The sequence below is a fragment of the Clarias gariepinus genome, chromosome 3, assembly GCF_024256425.1.
Source record: "Clarias gariepinus isolate MV-2021 ecotype Netherlands chromosome 3, CGAR_prim_01v2, whole genome shotgun sequence".
NCBI lineage: Eukaryota > Metazoa > Chordata > Actinopteri > Siluriformes > Clariidae > Clarias > Clarias gariepinus.
The window spans coordinates 29,872,501-29,887,835 of record NC_071102.1 but is presented as its reverse complement, the minus strand read 5'-3'; the positions used below and the strand labels follow the sequence as shown (position 1 = coordinate 29,887,835).

Here is a 15,335-nt window from a genome sequence, read left to right as displayed (position 1 = left end):
ATCCAGATGCCGTTTCACCCTAACCTTGCTTTTACACATAAGCAGCACGTCTCTGCTGAGCTGTCATAGTTATCATATCAGAAAAGTCATTTGATCTGTAACCAAATCGACCACTGGTGCTTTGTCATCATCATATGCCTGCATTTAAGAGCTGTCAGGGTGTGTGCCGTACAGTACTGTAGGTGTCACAAAACCCCATGCCCTTTAAGCCATCTGCTACAGTATGATTCCACAGAGGGTGTGAATTTATAATGTGAAACAAAGAAAACTGCAAGATCTGCAATCTCAAAAAAAAAAAGTTTTATAAATGGTTCATGGTGAAATTAGAGGTCATTGTATAGTAAAAAGGGTACATTGTTTCAGTAATAAGGCTCTTTTTAACATCCACATAACATCCTTTTGAATGGCAAAACCTTCTTAAATACTTTAATTTGAGTTGTAAGCTTATTAAAAGCTTTTAAAAGCTTTTTAAAATTTGTAACTAAGGACTGTTTCCTTGTGTCATCAGATCATGCTCTAGTGTCATTTTGTAAGTTGATCATATACTGTAGAAACTGTGACTAAAGAAACTAAAGAGTAACGCCTTTATCCCCTTTACCTAGTATAAAATTCCATTAAAGTGTTATGATGCTATACAATCCCACAAGAGCCTAAAGTATGAAGAAGAATTTACATTGATGAGTGTAAAAATTGTTGCTATTATTGGAAATCAACACCTTCAGACCAATCCTAATCAAGAATTAAACAATGCTTCTCTATATTTGTGGTTACCCTGTTGTGGATTATCCATTTTTCTATGGATTAACAGTTTTCTACTAATACAATATAATAAATTCCAGCCCCTATTTTTTTTAACAAGGGGCATTCAAGTCAAACCAGGACTTGTGATAAAATTTCTCGTAGATGAGGGTGTAAAAACAATTGACATTTAAGAAAACTTTAAGCATTGTACGGCGATGATACTCTTAGCTGCAGTGAAATATTTTCATGGTGCAAAAGTTTTAAACAAGGCCAGGATCGTCATCTGTAAATGGTGGCCACTCCAGTCGTTCCCCTGAAAATTCAGCAAAGTGGAGTGCCTGACCTTTGAAAATTGCTGAATAATATGTCACCAACTTATGGAAGAGATGCATCTGTCTGTAGGAACTGTACAAACAATCATTTGCACATTATAAGAACTTAGCTGGAAGTTATGGCCACATCCCTCCTACAGTCCTGACCTTACTCCAAGTCATTTCCACATGTTTGGGCCATTAAAGGAGTTCCTGGGAAGCCAGCGTTTCAGACGTGAAGCAGGCAGTCCGATCATGGCTCCGGGTTACTGAGACAACTTTCAACCTCAAACACTAGTAAAATGCTGGGATAAGTGCGTTAGTGTAGCAGGGGATTATAAAGAGAATTCAAAATTGTTTTTACTATTATAAATGTGTTCTGTTATTCAGCAAAAACACAAGTCCTGATTTAACTTGTATTCCAATTGTAATATGTTCCATTTTTATTCTGGGTTGCTGGGAAAACTTTGCCCTCTAAAAGCAACTTCTATTATTTTGGCTTTAATCCGTCATCGTAAACTGAGTCCATAGTCCACACCATTCCCTTTATTTCTGTTTTGTCACATCGAGGCAGTCTTAACTTGAGTCGGTTGTAAATTCCCAAAACGTTGTGCAAGCATGCCAGAAGTAGCTTAGCTTGACTGAATGCTGGAATAAAGGCTGCTTGTTATCTGACCGCAGGATTACAGATGTAGACAGAGAAAGAAAACAAATGCAACGTGGCCATGCCGTTTAAATTTTGTAGCCTTGGATGCATTCAGAACTGTACTCACTTGTATAGATGTGCTAATGAGAACATTTGTAGGAAGTTCTCTTGTGTGTAAAAGTCCTATGCCACCCCATTTTTTTTATTCATTTCTTAAATTTTTTCCTTCCAAAGAGCAAGTCTGTCTTATATTTTTAATGGAGTTTAAAGAAAGAGTTCTCCAGGCTTCCATTTTTCAGTCCAGTCCCTGTGCCTGAGCAGTTTCAGAGAAATATTTTTTATTTGTTTTTGTGACCTATGAATGATTTAACTTAAGGCATGAACCAGTGAGAAACGGGTGCAGATGAAGACAGGTGATCAGGCTGGTGATTAGTATACTGGTGATGCTGAGTGGTTGAAACACATAAGAGGGGAAATGAGCTCGTTGCTGTGGTTGTTACATAAACAACCAATTTTTAAATTGTTTTGTTTGAGCACTTAATGCAAATTTCAACGCATAGTGCAGCCATGTAATAAAAATGCAGGGTCAAATGTCCCATGCATTGCCGAGTAATATTTTTTTCATATTCATTGTAATAATAATTTTTCTTTTAATATAAAGCTGTTTTTGTAGGCTGTACTCTGTTTGATATTACGATATTACACTTCTGCGATATCCAGTGACGGTTATACTGATTATATCATATCAGACCATATAAAGTATACTAGTATGAGCTATCTCTCAAAAGCATGCTAAAATAGCCATTATTATGTTGTCTTATTTTCTCCTCCTTAAACTGAAGAAAAGTGAAGACGATTATATTGGTAAGCTTATTAGGCAGGCATGATGTAAGATTTTTTACAAACTATTTTATACAAACCAGGTTTTTTTTAGATATTCTCTGATATCCACTGCCTGCTAGAATTTTCTTTTTAGCTTTACTGACACTTCTGGATTTTTTTTCCTTCTTTTAGGAGGACTGTGACCCCATAATCCATGAGAGCTTGAGCATTGAGAACACCCTTTGGGCCAGTACTGTAGTTGCCTCTGGTGAGCAATCCCACTTTCCACTTTTTTTATATTTTTTTTCCTTCAATTTTTTTTCTTTAAAGTGAATATATTGAGATCAGGTTTCTCAACAGATTTGTCCTAAAATGTTGTGAAATATATTCCTGTGAAATTTTTAGCTGAAATGCGGAGAAATCCGACGATCTTTTAATGGGAGCTGAAGTGTTGTCTGAAGTAGAGTGTTGATACGAAACTTTATCCGAAAGCACAGATTTCAGATCAGCCTTACCACTACGACTTTACTGCCATGTACGAGAGCCACGAGATCAAAAACTGATCCTAATCGAGCACTATAGCTATAACTTTCCCTAAAGGTCTTCTGCTTGTGTTAACGATCACCTTTTCATCGATCTGTGGCTTATACTCACTCGGTTCTCCCGAGATCTGTGGTTTCTTGTAGCTCTTTGCCACCCCTTGGTCTGTCCTTGATCAGAGTCCATCCTTAAATTTAGACTACTTACATCATCCAGACTGAAGTGAAATCTTTGCAGATGGAAAAGGATATCCCCATCAGTCCTGCTCCATTAAAAGAACTCAATTGCGCTGCAGTCAAGGGCTTGAGTGATTTGTTAAGTGCACTGGAAATGTTGAAGGTCTCCTTTTATGCCTCATATATCATTTGTTTACATTGTTGAATTTGGCAGTTAAGGCAATGCAGAAAAGCTTTTATCGTTGCTGGAAGCTAAAAGTCAAATTATTGAACATGTTCACTTAAAATTTGTCTTGGTAGAATTGGTATAACACTAGGGGATAAGATTTCTGGATGTATTTCCGTTAAGTAATGCTGCCAGAGGATGTCTGTAGAAATTAAGGTCCATTCATACAGGATAAGTGAATCTGTATAAATCACAGAGATGCAAGATTCTTGTCCCTGTGCACTACATACAACATGTTTTAATACATTATTTTGCTCTTTATTATAAAGTGGTTTATGTGATCAACCTGGGACCAACTTATTTATTTATTTATTTTTAGGAGTATGTTTAAACACCTTTACAGAATACTATGTCTTAGCTTTAAAAAATGACTAACATGATGAATTTTTTCTAGGGCTGCAGAATATGATGATAAAATTACATTATGATTATTGTGCATATTGCATTTACAATTTTATCTGTATATTGACTATAAATAAATTAATACTGTCTATAAAAGGAACAAATACTTAAACTATTTACACATTCTACATACATTGAACTATGTGTTTGTTTCCTGTAATAAAGTCCAGCCTTCTGCGATTGTTGTGTGATTGTTATGGACAGGATTAAAAATACAGAGATATTAACTGCACTGTCATCCATGTGAAACTATTCTGATCTGAATAGGATTTTACACAGTATACTTTGTACACTAAATATATAAAAAGTACCATTTTAAGTGCATTGTACTACTGTATTTGGGTGTTAAGTCATTTGTTTCTGTATTCCTTCCTGGACATCTTTGATTTAGAGGTGTTGACCAAAATGTTTTTTTATTCAGCTATTCCTTTATCGGTCTAATTTGTAATTAAGCGCATTTGTTGTTTGTCAGGTACTGTTATAGGCGTTGTGATTTACACCGGGAAAGAGATGAGGAGTGTATTGAACACATCTCAGTCAAAGAATAAGGTGGGTGGGTTTTTTTTCTTTTCTTTTTTTTTTTTTTTTGCATGTTTTGTGTTTGTAACTTGAATGTAGACGATGCACCCCATGAAAGACTGAAATAAATATAGAATAAATTAGAAATATAAGAAGCCTAATATTTTTGTATAATTATTTGAAATGATGAAGGTAAGTTTTAAACAACAAGGTACTGGTTTACATATGTGATGAGAGTTAAGTGGAATTTCAAGGGAACAGACTCACTGAGTGACAGGTTGAAGAAGGAAAACCACACTATGCCTTGGGATAGTAATCACCATAGCGCACCTGATACAATATTAGATGAATTACATAATTAATAAAAAAATTATAATAGTTAAAAAATATATATTCCGGAGTCAGTTTGGTGATACTTGAATTGTCACACATAAGAACCGTGATACATACCCCAGATGCAGCAAAGCAGCCCCAGAACATACTGTAACAGAGCGTCCTCCATGTTTCACAGTAGGGACAGTGTTATTTTCTTGATGTGCTTCATTTTTCCGTCTGTGACCATAGAGCTGATATGCCTTGGCAAAAAAGTTCCATTTTTGTCTCATCTGTCCATAGGACATTCTGCAAGAAGCTTTGTGGCTTGTCAACATGTAGTTTGGCATAGTCCAGTCTGGCTTTTTTGAGATTTGTTTTCAACAATGGTGTCCTCCTTGGTTGTCTCCCATGTAGTCCACTTTGGCTCAAACAACGACGGATGGTGTCATCTGACACTGATGTTCCTTGAGCATGAGGTTTACCTTGGATCTCTTTAGAAGTCTTTCTGAGCTCTTTTGTTACCATTCGAATTATCCGTCTATTTGATTTGTCATCAATTTTTCTCCTGCGGCCACGTCCAGGGGGGTTGGATACAGTCCCATGGATCTTAAATTTCTGAATAATATGTGCAATTGTAGTCACAGGAACATCCAGCTGCTTGGGGATGGTCTTATAGCCTCTACCTTTAACATGCTTGTCTATAATTTTCTTTCGAATCACCTGAGACAACACTTTCCTTCGCTTCCATTGGTCCATGTTGAGTGTGGTACACACCATGTCACCAAACAACAAAGTGACTACCTGGAACACTATATATAGGACCACTGACTGATTACAAGATTGAAGACACCTGTAAAGCTAATTAGTGGACACACCTTGAATTAACATGTCCCTTTGGTCCCTAGAGGTATCATCATTTTTGTCTAGGCCTGTTTCACGAGTTAAATTTTTTTAATAATTCCGTTGAAGCATGGTTAAAAAGCAGTGTCTGACTTTCATTGGTTAACATTCACAGAATTTTTTATTTATTATTACTTTTGTCAGATTAAAGTTATTTCTGTGGCCATTGTGATTTTTTTCTTTAATTGACCGAAAGGTGCCAACAATTTTGTCCATGTACCTTGGATTGGACGGTCTCATATGGTTACCTCATTAAATCTTGGATTAAACCACTATTTATGGTTACCAGATTAGACCTTGGGTTGGACTGCCATGTACTGTATGGATACATGATTAAAACTTGGATTGCACCACCAACTATGGTTTCCTGGTTGAACTTTGGATTGAACCACCATTTATGGTTCCCTGTTAAAATCTTGGATTAGACTACCATGTATAGTTACCTGATTATTGGACCACTGTGTTACCTGATTGGATTCGATCACATCTATGGTTACGAGTGATAACTGGTTGTAAGACGGGACTCCTAAGACCTATTTATACAAGCTGTGCTAATGGTTATTAGGATTTAAGTTAAAAAGAAATTTATCCATGCATTCAAAATGCTATCAACAGTGTAGCAGCAAATGCTTCATGGAGTTCTTGTTTCTATCATGACCTCGCTCCAGCTTGTGAGGGTTTGTTTTGGTTTTGAAAGCAGACACTTTAGCCAAGTTGCTGAGGCAGCATGTCGCCCGAAAGCCCTACTGATTTTTGTAAGCTCTCCGACGAAGTGGAATCCAATATGTGAAGGAGATGATGTCAGGAGTGCCGATAGAGAGTGTGAGGTGGCAGGCCAAAAATCGATACGACGCGGCAAAAGTCACCCAGAACGCGTTCGCCGCTTATAATCTGTTGTGACACTGCTCGCACAAAGCCCTCACGCAAAGGTGCTGACAGCATGTCAGTTATCAGTTTACATTCTGTGTGTCTGTGTGCCTGTGTGTGTGTTGCTTCTGTAAAATGGTGTTCTCAGTGAAGATCACACTGCCATCAGTTTGAGTGACGTGACCGCGCTTTAGATAGATTGTCCCTTTGTTGTAAGAAAATGATTAGACATAAGCACTTGTGCCCTGCTGCTGAGGAGGAGGGGAGAGTTTAGGGTGTTGAGAACATGCTGTAAAAATGAAACGTTTTTTATAGTCATGATTTGATGTTTTAGATTAATTTAATTTACTTCATTTCGAATAGTTACTGCTAGTATGCAGTATGCCAAAAAAAAAAATTATATGTTTCTGAGTAAAAACACTAGTGCTCCTCAAAATTTTATGTTCTTATATGAGCGAGTTTGGGTCCCTAGAGGTTAAAAAGGCGAGGAAAGGAAGCATTCAGATAAAAAAAAAAAAACTGACAGGGAGCACTGTTGCAGGAAAAGAATCAGTGATAAAGTTGTGGGATGCGGTCTAACATGTACCCCTGAATTGAATTATTTTCTTGTAACAGCATATTTATACCGTATCAGACCAATCTGCCAAAACAATTTTTCTATAAACTAATTTGTGATGGATTTTGACTACAGTCGCTAAGTAAATACTGTAGTATAGGACTGAAATTCTTTCAAAAAACAGTTTTGTAGCCTAGACGCCAACAATAAAAATGGACTATATATTAACTTAAACACCATTCACATACTTTCAGTTTTAGTATCTTTCAGTTTTATAGCACACAGATATTTCAGGAACTGATTTATTGTTGCACTATCTGACATCAACTGAATAAGGATGGGTTCCCAGTTAAGTCTGGTTCCTCTTAAGGTTTCTTCCTATTGTCATCTCAGGGAGTGTTTTCTTTGACACCATCACCCCTGACTTGCTCATCAGGCACAAACTGATAACTATAATTTATGCATATTTTATTACATTCATCTATAAATTCTATATGTTTATTCTATATATTTATTCTATAAATAAATGACCATTGTTTAGAGTGCTATGGAAATTAATAGAATTGAATGCAGTAGATATTTCTAACATTGTAGAACATCCTTCAAGGAAAATAATACCATTTCTCTTTAGTCTGAACAGAAACTGTGCTTTTTGTTTATTTAGATTGTGCATAATGTAACTCACATTATGTTTTAATTGTTTTTCCTTTCTTAACAAGGATCTGCAATCTCATCTTGTACATTTAATCAGATCTTTTAAATCGTTTAGTAATTTTACTTTGTACTGGAACCCTAAAAGGAAAAAAAATTCTTTGTTTGGATCCAAAAACGGTTGAGAAGACACAAGAAGTATGATCTATCTAATGTATTTTGTGAGAATCTGTGGTGTCTTCATGCAGCATTGTGGGATAGCCGACCAGAATTCCTAAAATTCTGGAAAGGAAATGTCAAAAATCCTTCCTGTCGTCTGGGAGTCAAATCACTGGTCAGTCGGGTGATAAATCTGGCACCAGGATCATGCTCACAATAACTGATAGGGTTGAAATTCATTTTTCGATTCTAAAGTTGGTCAGAGGTAACTGATTTTTAACAAAAAGTTTAGTGTCAGCCCAGACTCACATTTTAGCAGCTGTAAATAAAAGTTCCCTTAGCAACCTTTCTTTGTCTTTCTTTTCTCAGTTATTAAGGTCAAAGACAAAAATGTAGTTTGCTGAGAAGAAAATCTTACATCATTACTTTAGATCTTTACTACTTTAGATGTGTACCATCTAATAACTGCTGCTGCAATCATAAACACAGACAGGACTCTGCTCCTACTGAATGTCCTTGATTTTCTCCAGCTGAGAATGATTTATTGATATCATCTTATTATTCGGTGTAAATCAAGAATGTGTTGCCTTTTAAGTCTTAGGCGTCCCTCAATACCTTGTTGTGTCCATGGAAGGTTCCCCCCCCAACACTGTGCTTTCATGCTCACTCATTAGGCATCTAAATCTACATCCGTATTTCTGTAAACCTGCTTTGCATCAGCTTTTATTGTTAAAATTGCTGTGCAATAAATTAGCATGAATATGCATGCATGAGCTTGTGTTTAGGATGCACGTATTTAGATTTTTGCTCGGTTCATTCTGTTACAGTAGTTGAGTGTAAATTTTAGCACACGGTTTTCCTGCATTATCGTATTGTACAGTACTGGTTGCAATTGCATCGCTTAACTGCTACAATGCCACATTGTTGAAACAGACTCAGTCTCAGTCTTGGGCTCAATATAGTTGATGGATTTCATGTCATGAATATTCATGCCGTGGTGTACAAAGTCGTCATCAGATATCACATACGGAACGCCGGACACCAACGGCAGGTTGAGTCGCTCCTTACACTTTAAATGAGCCTGGGAGTAAAATATGCATATGAATGGAGTAAAATATGCACTCCGTATTCATTGATAGCATCTTTAGCTCGAGGTAATTGAGGCTTTTTTCCTCTCGGCTTGAATGAATAAGGACTTCATCCGATCCCGATCCAGGCTCGCAAAGGGGGGAAAAACTTCGCTTCTTATTGTTTTGCCCTTATAAAAGGAGATTCTTGGCTTTCAGCTGGGAACGATGTCTTCTGTGTAAATTTTTCTTCATTTTAATCCCCCCCATCCCCTATTTTTCCCACTATCTCAAGCATGAAGCATGAAGTTGAGGCAGCAGGGCGGCTGGGAGCAGTAGAGGGTGTTAAACCACAGCTGATAAATCAGTCACTGCTCACCCAGTTTGCCGAGTCCTCTGGGGATTGGGACATGACGAGCAAAGTATTTACTGGCATTTTTTCCCCCTTTTCTTACAATCCCTTCCCCCTTCTTTTCAAGCAGACTTTTTTTTTTTTTGGTCCACAGAGGACCAAGTTATGTTGCTGTTTTTGTTAGCATTCTCAGATGAAAGAGCTCTGTGTTGGGAGGCTCTGCTGCTGGTCTTAGCAGAAAGAAAAAGAAGGAAGACTTTCTTTTTTGACATAATTTTCCCACATATTCCATTGGCTGAGGGGCGCACTTGAAAATGAAAGGGAAAGCTCTTTTGTCGAAAGGCCGTTCCTGTATGGAACCATTCCACTTTTCCTTTTCCTATTTTTCCTCCAGTGTTTTCATTAAGCGGGAGCATCAAGAGAGAGGTTTATGCAGAAATGCCACTCATCATTGCCTGCGCACACACAAACACACACAAACACACACACACACACACACACACACACACACACACACACACACACACACACACACACACACACACACAACAAAAGAAACTGTCATTGTTCAATTTTGCATTCCATGTTTAGGACGCTGGTTACTGCTGTTCACAATAGTTTGAGTTTAGCCCATCAGTATTACTTTTATTTTTTGTTTCTATACAACACTTAATCAATTCCATTAATTATTGATTTTGTCCAGTTGATTAGTTGTCCAAAACAGCAGCTCTGACAATTGCTCCAGTAATTCAACAGGTTTCATTTACAGGGATTTGTTAACTACATGCTCCTAATCATGCTCGTAGTGATGCGAATGGTCATAGAAAGGTGTTTAATTGTTGATTTAGTGTTCTGTGAGAAAGTAAGATGGTTTCTTAAAATTAAACATTTTTAGCCTTTTTGGAAAGATTTTCCAGTGTCAGTGCTTTTCGAAAAAAAAAAATCATGGGTACAGTATTTCACAGCCTTCAAGACAGATATTTGTTTTTGGTCCTAATTACTGTAAAAAGAAAAAGAGAAACTAGTCCTCTACATGCTGTTAAGGGAAAATACTGAATTTCTAGGCTGCAACAGTAACTTTGCTTCATGTTTATGCCCCACGCACTACTGTCATTCATTGTTTTCCTGTTACCACATGCTATGTGCTTTATTTATTTACTATTTTCAACTTGTGGTTTCCTGAGCCACTCTATCTATAATTCCCAGCAAACTTCAACTAAGCAGTGAAGGAGAAGCTGAAGTAAAAAAATAAAAATAAAAATCAATTAAAAAACCCACAACCCAACACTTCCTAATTCTCTCTCTTCTTGTTCTTGTTCAGGTGGGCCTATTGGACCTGGAGTTAAATCGTCTGACTAAGGCCCTGTTCCTGGCCCAGCTAGTGCTATCTATCGTGATGGTGGCTTTGCAGGGTTTCATCGGACCTTGGTTCCGCAATCTGTTCCGCTTCGTAGTGCTCTTTTCCTACATCATTCCCATCAGGTAGACCTGAACTAGTATGTTCATAAAAGCATTAGTACAGTAGAGCTGTTATAGCAGAACAAAACAGTTTCTTCTTTATGAAATACTGAACTGCAATTTTAGATGTTTGAGACACACTGAGACTGATGTGTCCATTTTAACTTGCACATATTTTTTTCTCCCTGCCAACTGATGTCTTTGTAAAGGCATTTTATTAGAAATCTAGTAAATAGATTAGTCAAACCATGTCAAACACAAATTTAGAAAAACTTTTTTTTATCTACATTAAACAAAATCTCAGAGCACTAGCAAAAATAGTATATATTTTTTAATAAATAAAACTTTTATTTTACCAACAATTTGTATGAAAAGTAGAATCGTTAACATTTTTACATAAATTTTAGATGTTTTTCAGTACTTGATCTGGCCACTTGATCTTTTTTTGCTTTACAGACACAAGTCTCCACAAGTTTGTCAGATCTCTCAGATTGTAATCTAAACCCATGCTTCAGTAGAAGAGATTTAGCTTAATAAAATTTGAGCTTTTGAACAAAGTATTGTCAGTATTGCACATTTGGATGCGTCACACCTAGAAATCTGGAACTTTAAAAAATGAAAAGATGAGATTTGCCAATTCCTGATTTGCCAATTCCAATTTTGACGGATTCTGATTTTATTTCTTTCTAAGAATTATATGTACCAGCATACACAAAGATTTTTGTAACTTTTTTCCTGATGTAAAGTTCAACAGAATATATAGACTATTAAACAACTCCCCCCCCCAAAGCTACACAAAGCTAAGGGACTTTCACTTACTCAAACATATTTCATAATAAAACCAAAAATCTTTAAAAATACAGGACTGAGTAAAACTGTATTGCCTGGAGTGAAAGTATTAAAACCCTCTTCCTCAAAAGCATGACTAATCTGCTCCATAGACACCTGGTTAAAAATGTTTGCAGTGGGATTCAAAGTCTAGTGAATAATGTCAAACACATCTTTGGAGAAATAGGCAATTATAAAGCCTAGTTGGTGTTTTATTTGACAAGGCCTTATTGACAGTTTGTATTAATATATACAGTGGGGTCCAAAAGTCTAATAAGAAAAAAAAAAAGAACAACAACGTATTTGAAAAGCAGAATCTTTAAAACATTTACATGTTTTTCAGAGTTTTTAAGTACTTAGTGGTTTTTGCTTTACTGACATAAGCCTCCTCAAGTTCGTGCAATACCTTATGATCTATTTTAGATCAAATCCAACAGATTCTCATCTGACCACATTTTTTTAAATAAAAGAGGTTTGACTTGATTGAAACTTGTAAATGCTTTGCTGTTGTGCCACTTGGGAGCATGTCCGTGATCGGCTATGTGTGCGGCTCGTCACTAGCTGATCAAACGGCGCATCTCACAAGATACAAGATATGTAGCACTTACATTTTTTTGGGTTTAAATATTAAAAAATTTTAAATTATATTTATTTAATGTGAACATAGATTTCTGGATTCCACTGTATGAAGTGTAGCTGTGACCAAGTTTGTTTTATATAATCATAAAAGACAGAGCCTTCATACAGTAGGAATGTAAAACACCACTGCAGTGAAATTCCAGTCTTTCCAGATGTGTTTATTTGCCTCCTTCCTTTTTCAGCAAACTACTGTTTTTACTTATATGTATTTAGTCTGAGGGTAAATCTGGACATGGGAAAGTCAGCATACGGCTGGATGATAATGAAGGACGAGAATATTCCTGGCACCGTTGTGAGAACCAGTACTATCCCTGAAGAGCTTGGCCGCCTCGTCTACCTGCTCACTGACAAGACAGGTACTAACGTCTGAGTAAAACTCTTGAAGAATAATTCAGGATTCCATTCAACTCCTTGTGAGTGCTGACTTCTCACAAAGTGTTGCAGCAGATATTAATAGGTTGATCCACATGTCAGTCATAGTGCTGCCATGGCAATGAGAAACCATTGGTATAAGTAGTTAACATTGCGCTTAGCTTGTTAGATGGCATTTCACTTGACTCGCTTAGGTTTTTAAGTTTTATACCACAGCGCTGTTAAAGTCTTGAATCTGATTGGTCAGAAGATGTCAATTTTTTTTTTTTTTTAAACAGCAGCTCTGAATGTCATGCTGACTGTAATTCAAATCACAGGTTTTGTCTTAATGAACTAATCCTATTGCAGTTGTTATTATTTCTCTGACTCTTAATAACATTTTAAAGCTTATGATAGGTAAATGCAAGGATCCTTATTCTTAATACCAGGTTGTTTTGCTTTTGTTCCTCTCAGGGACTCTCACTCAGAATGAGATGGTGTTTAAGCGACTCCATCTTGGCACCGTGTCCTATGGGATGGACACCATGGACGAGATCCAAAGCCATATTATACAGTCATATGCTCAGGTGAGACGGAGCAGTGCTGAAGAATTTAACATGAAATCTCAGATGACATACATTTAACCATTTGCATTTAAATTAGTTGCATTGTTGAAATGAAGAGGGCTAAATAACATACAAATAGTTTAACATTTTCTATTAAAAGGGTTTTTTTTTTGTTTTGTTTTTTTACACCACTCCCACTAGGTGTAAAAGGCTTCACTTTTTTTCTGTACATCAGACATCTTTTCTAGCATGATGTGTAGGAATTATTTTTATATAAGTATTATTATAACCACTGGCTAAACTGATTAGATTTTGATCCGAACGGGGTCAACTTCGTCGTCGTTCATCGGCACTCTTTGCATGCATGTGTGTAAACCTTAGTCTTCATTGATTTTTCATGCCACAGCATACATTTCAGAGACGATGATGTGACTGGCAGGTTAACTGGAACTGTAACAGTCACAGCAATCTATCATTTCCTTGTTATATCTGTTCCCCTAGAGGGCACTTCAGACGGTGTGTAATGAAATCCTGGTGAAATTGAATTAGACAGGCATCGATAAACATAATGTGGGTTATTGATAAGCGCTCGTTTATTTGCTCCGCGCTACGATGACTGCAGTTGTGTGTGAAGTGCTGGGTTACGGGGGAAGGCTGGGAAAACAGGCAAGATGTCCGTTTGTGTTTTCACTCGTCTCAATAGAAAGGTATTCTATTTCTGTAAAATTTTGTTTTTCGTCCAGTTTCCGTTGACCCATCTTCGACAGATCGTTTAAGAGGTATCTTTAGTGAAAGCATTAGGTTAAAAAGTGACACGGTAAATCCCAAATTTTGCCCGTTCTCTGCCATTTTCACACTTTTAAGTGTGTGAGTTTGTTGTGCTTGGTTTCAGTTTGAATCCTGTCATCTCTGCTCCTCTGCGGAGCTCTCTCAGGGAAAAGGGGCTAATCGGGAGAAATCACCCGCTCTAGTGGAGCAGAGCCTCTCTCATCAGGCACACTCACTCAGAAACATAGACACACACACTGGTACACACACAGCAGCTGGTGATTATAGCCCTCACGGACCGTTATGACAGGAGAAAGATGAATGATGTGTCTTTGCATCTCCCTAAGTGGGGCACTAAGCTGGTAGTTAAGAACATGACATGAACATGAACACTTGCACTGGGTTTTATTTGAATTGAACATGTGAAGCAGACAATAGACAAAACTGTTTTGTTTTAGAGGCACATTGCCAGTTGCGGTTTGCTTTTATACTTGTGTAATTGCCATATTCAGTTCCGTTAGGATAAGAGATTAGGATTAGACATTGAGATCGGAGCTGTTCTCTAAACTGTGCATGCGTACTGTATATACTACAGGTGAGCTCAGCTTTGTCTAACGGCAACAGTGCCAGCTCTACGCCATCCCGCAAGGCACCGCCGTCAGCGCCCAAGGTGCGGAAAAGCGTGAGCAGTCGCATCAACGAGGCTGTGAAGGCCATCGCCCTGTGCCACAATGTCACACCAGTCTACGAGTCCCGTACCAATGGCGCCAGCACCGAGCCAGAGGGAACAGAGGCTGATCAGGACTACAGCGACGCAAACCGAACATATCAGGCCTCTAGTCCAGATGAGGTAAGAGTAGAGTCTGCACATCTAACTGCAATTTACAGTATATTATTATACAGCATATACAGTAGATAGCTGATTGATTACTGATCTATTTCACATAAAACAGTTCACTCTTATAGTGAAAGCTCAGGTTGTATATTTGTAGTAAACATATAGATATATATGCAAAAGTCTTTAGGCACTCGTAATTGTTTTTCATACTTTTTATATTTTGCTTCCAAAGAGTCAGACTTTCTTGTATTTTTAAATTAGGAAAGAACCGTTCTTGAGGAATAGTTCTTCAGGCTTCCTTCAGGATTTTTTTCACCTTTTAACTTGCATGAACGAGTGCATAGTATACTGGTGATCGTGAAAATTGAGCGGTTGGAACAGATGAGAGGGGAAATGAGGTTGCTGCTGAGCTTGCTATTTAAACAACCAATTTTGGCATTTTTTTAAAAATAAGACATTAAGTAAGTCTGTCACACTAAAAGATTTGTTCCCATTTAATCTACATTTATTTTTATTTAATATAAATAAATGAGGGGTGCCTTCAGACTTTTGCACTGTACCGTGAGTAATACAATTATGGTTAATAAATAAAATTCTCTTGTTTCCGAATAAATAAATTTTAGATAGATCTCGATAC

The 15,335-nt window shown here is 37.2% G+C and overlaps 1 protein-coding gene across 2 annotated transcripts in view; it reads left to right on the top strand.

Annotated features, from left to right (window-relative positions):
• Positions 1-15,335, top strand: part of atp9b (ATPase phospholipid transporting 9B) — a 44,403-nt gene that overhangs the window by 16,810 nt on the left and 12,258 nt on the right. For both annotated transcript variants that reach the window (XM_053492679.1, XM_053492678.1), the window contains exons 10-15: positions 2,713-2,788; positions 4,337-4,413; positions 10,572-10,732; positions 12,389-12,531; positions 13,001-13,113; positions 14,456-14,710. In XM_053492679.1, coding sequence (XP_053348654.1) covers positions 2,713-2,788; positions 4,337-4,413; positions 10,572-10,732; positions 12,389-12,531; positions 13,001-13,113; positions 14,456-14,710 — 825 coding nt within the window. The remainder of the gene's footprint in view (positions 1-2,712; positions 2,789-4,336; positions 4,414-10,571; positions 10,733-12,388; positions 12,532-13,000; positions 13,114-14,455; positions 14,711-15,335) is intronic.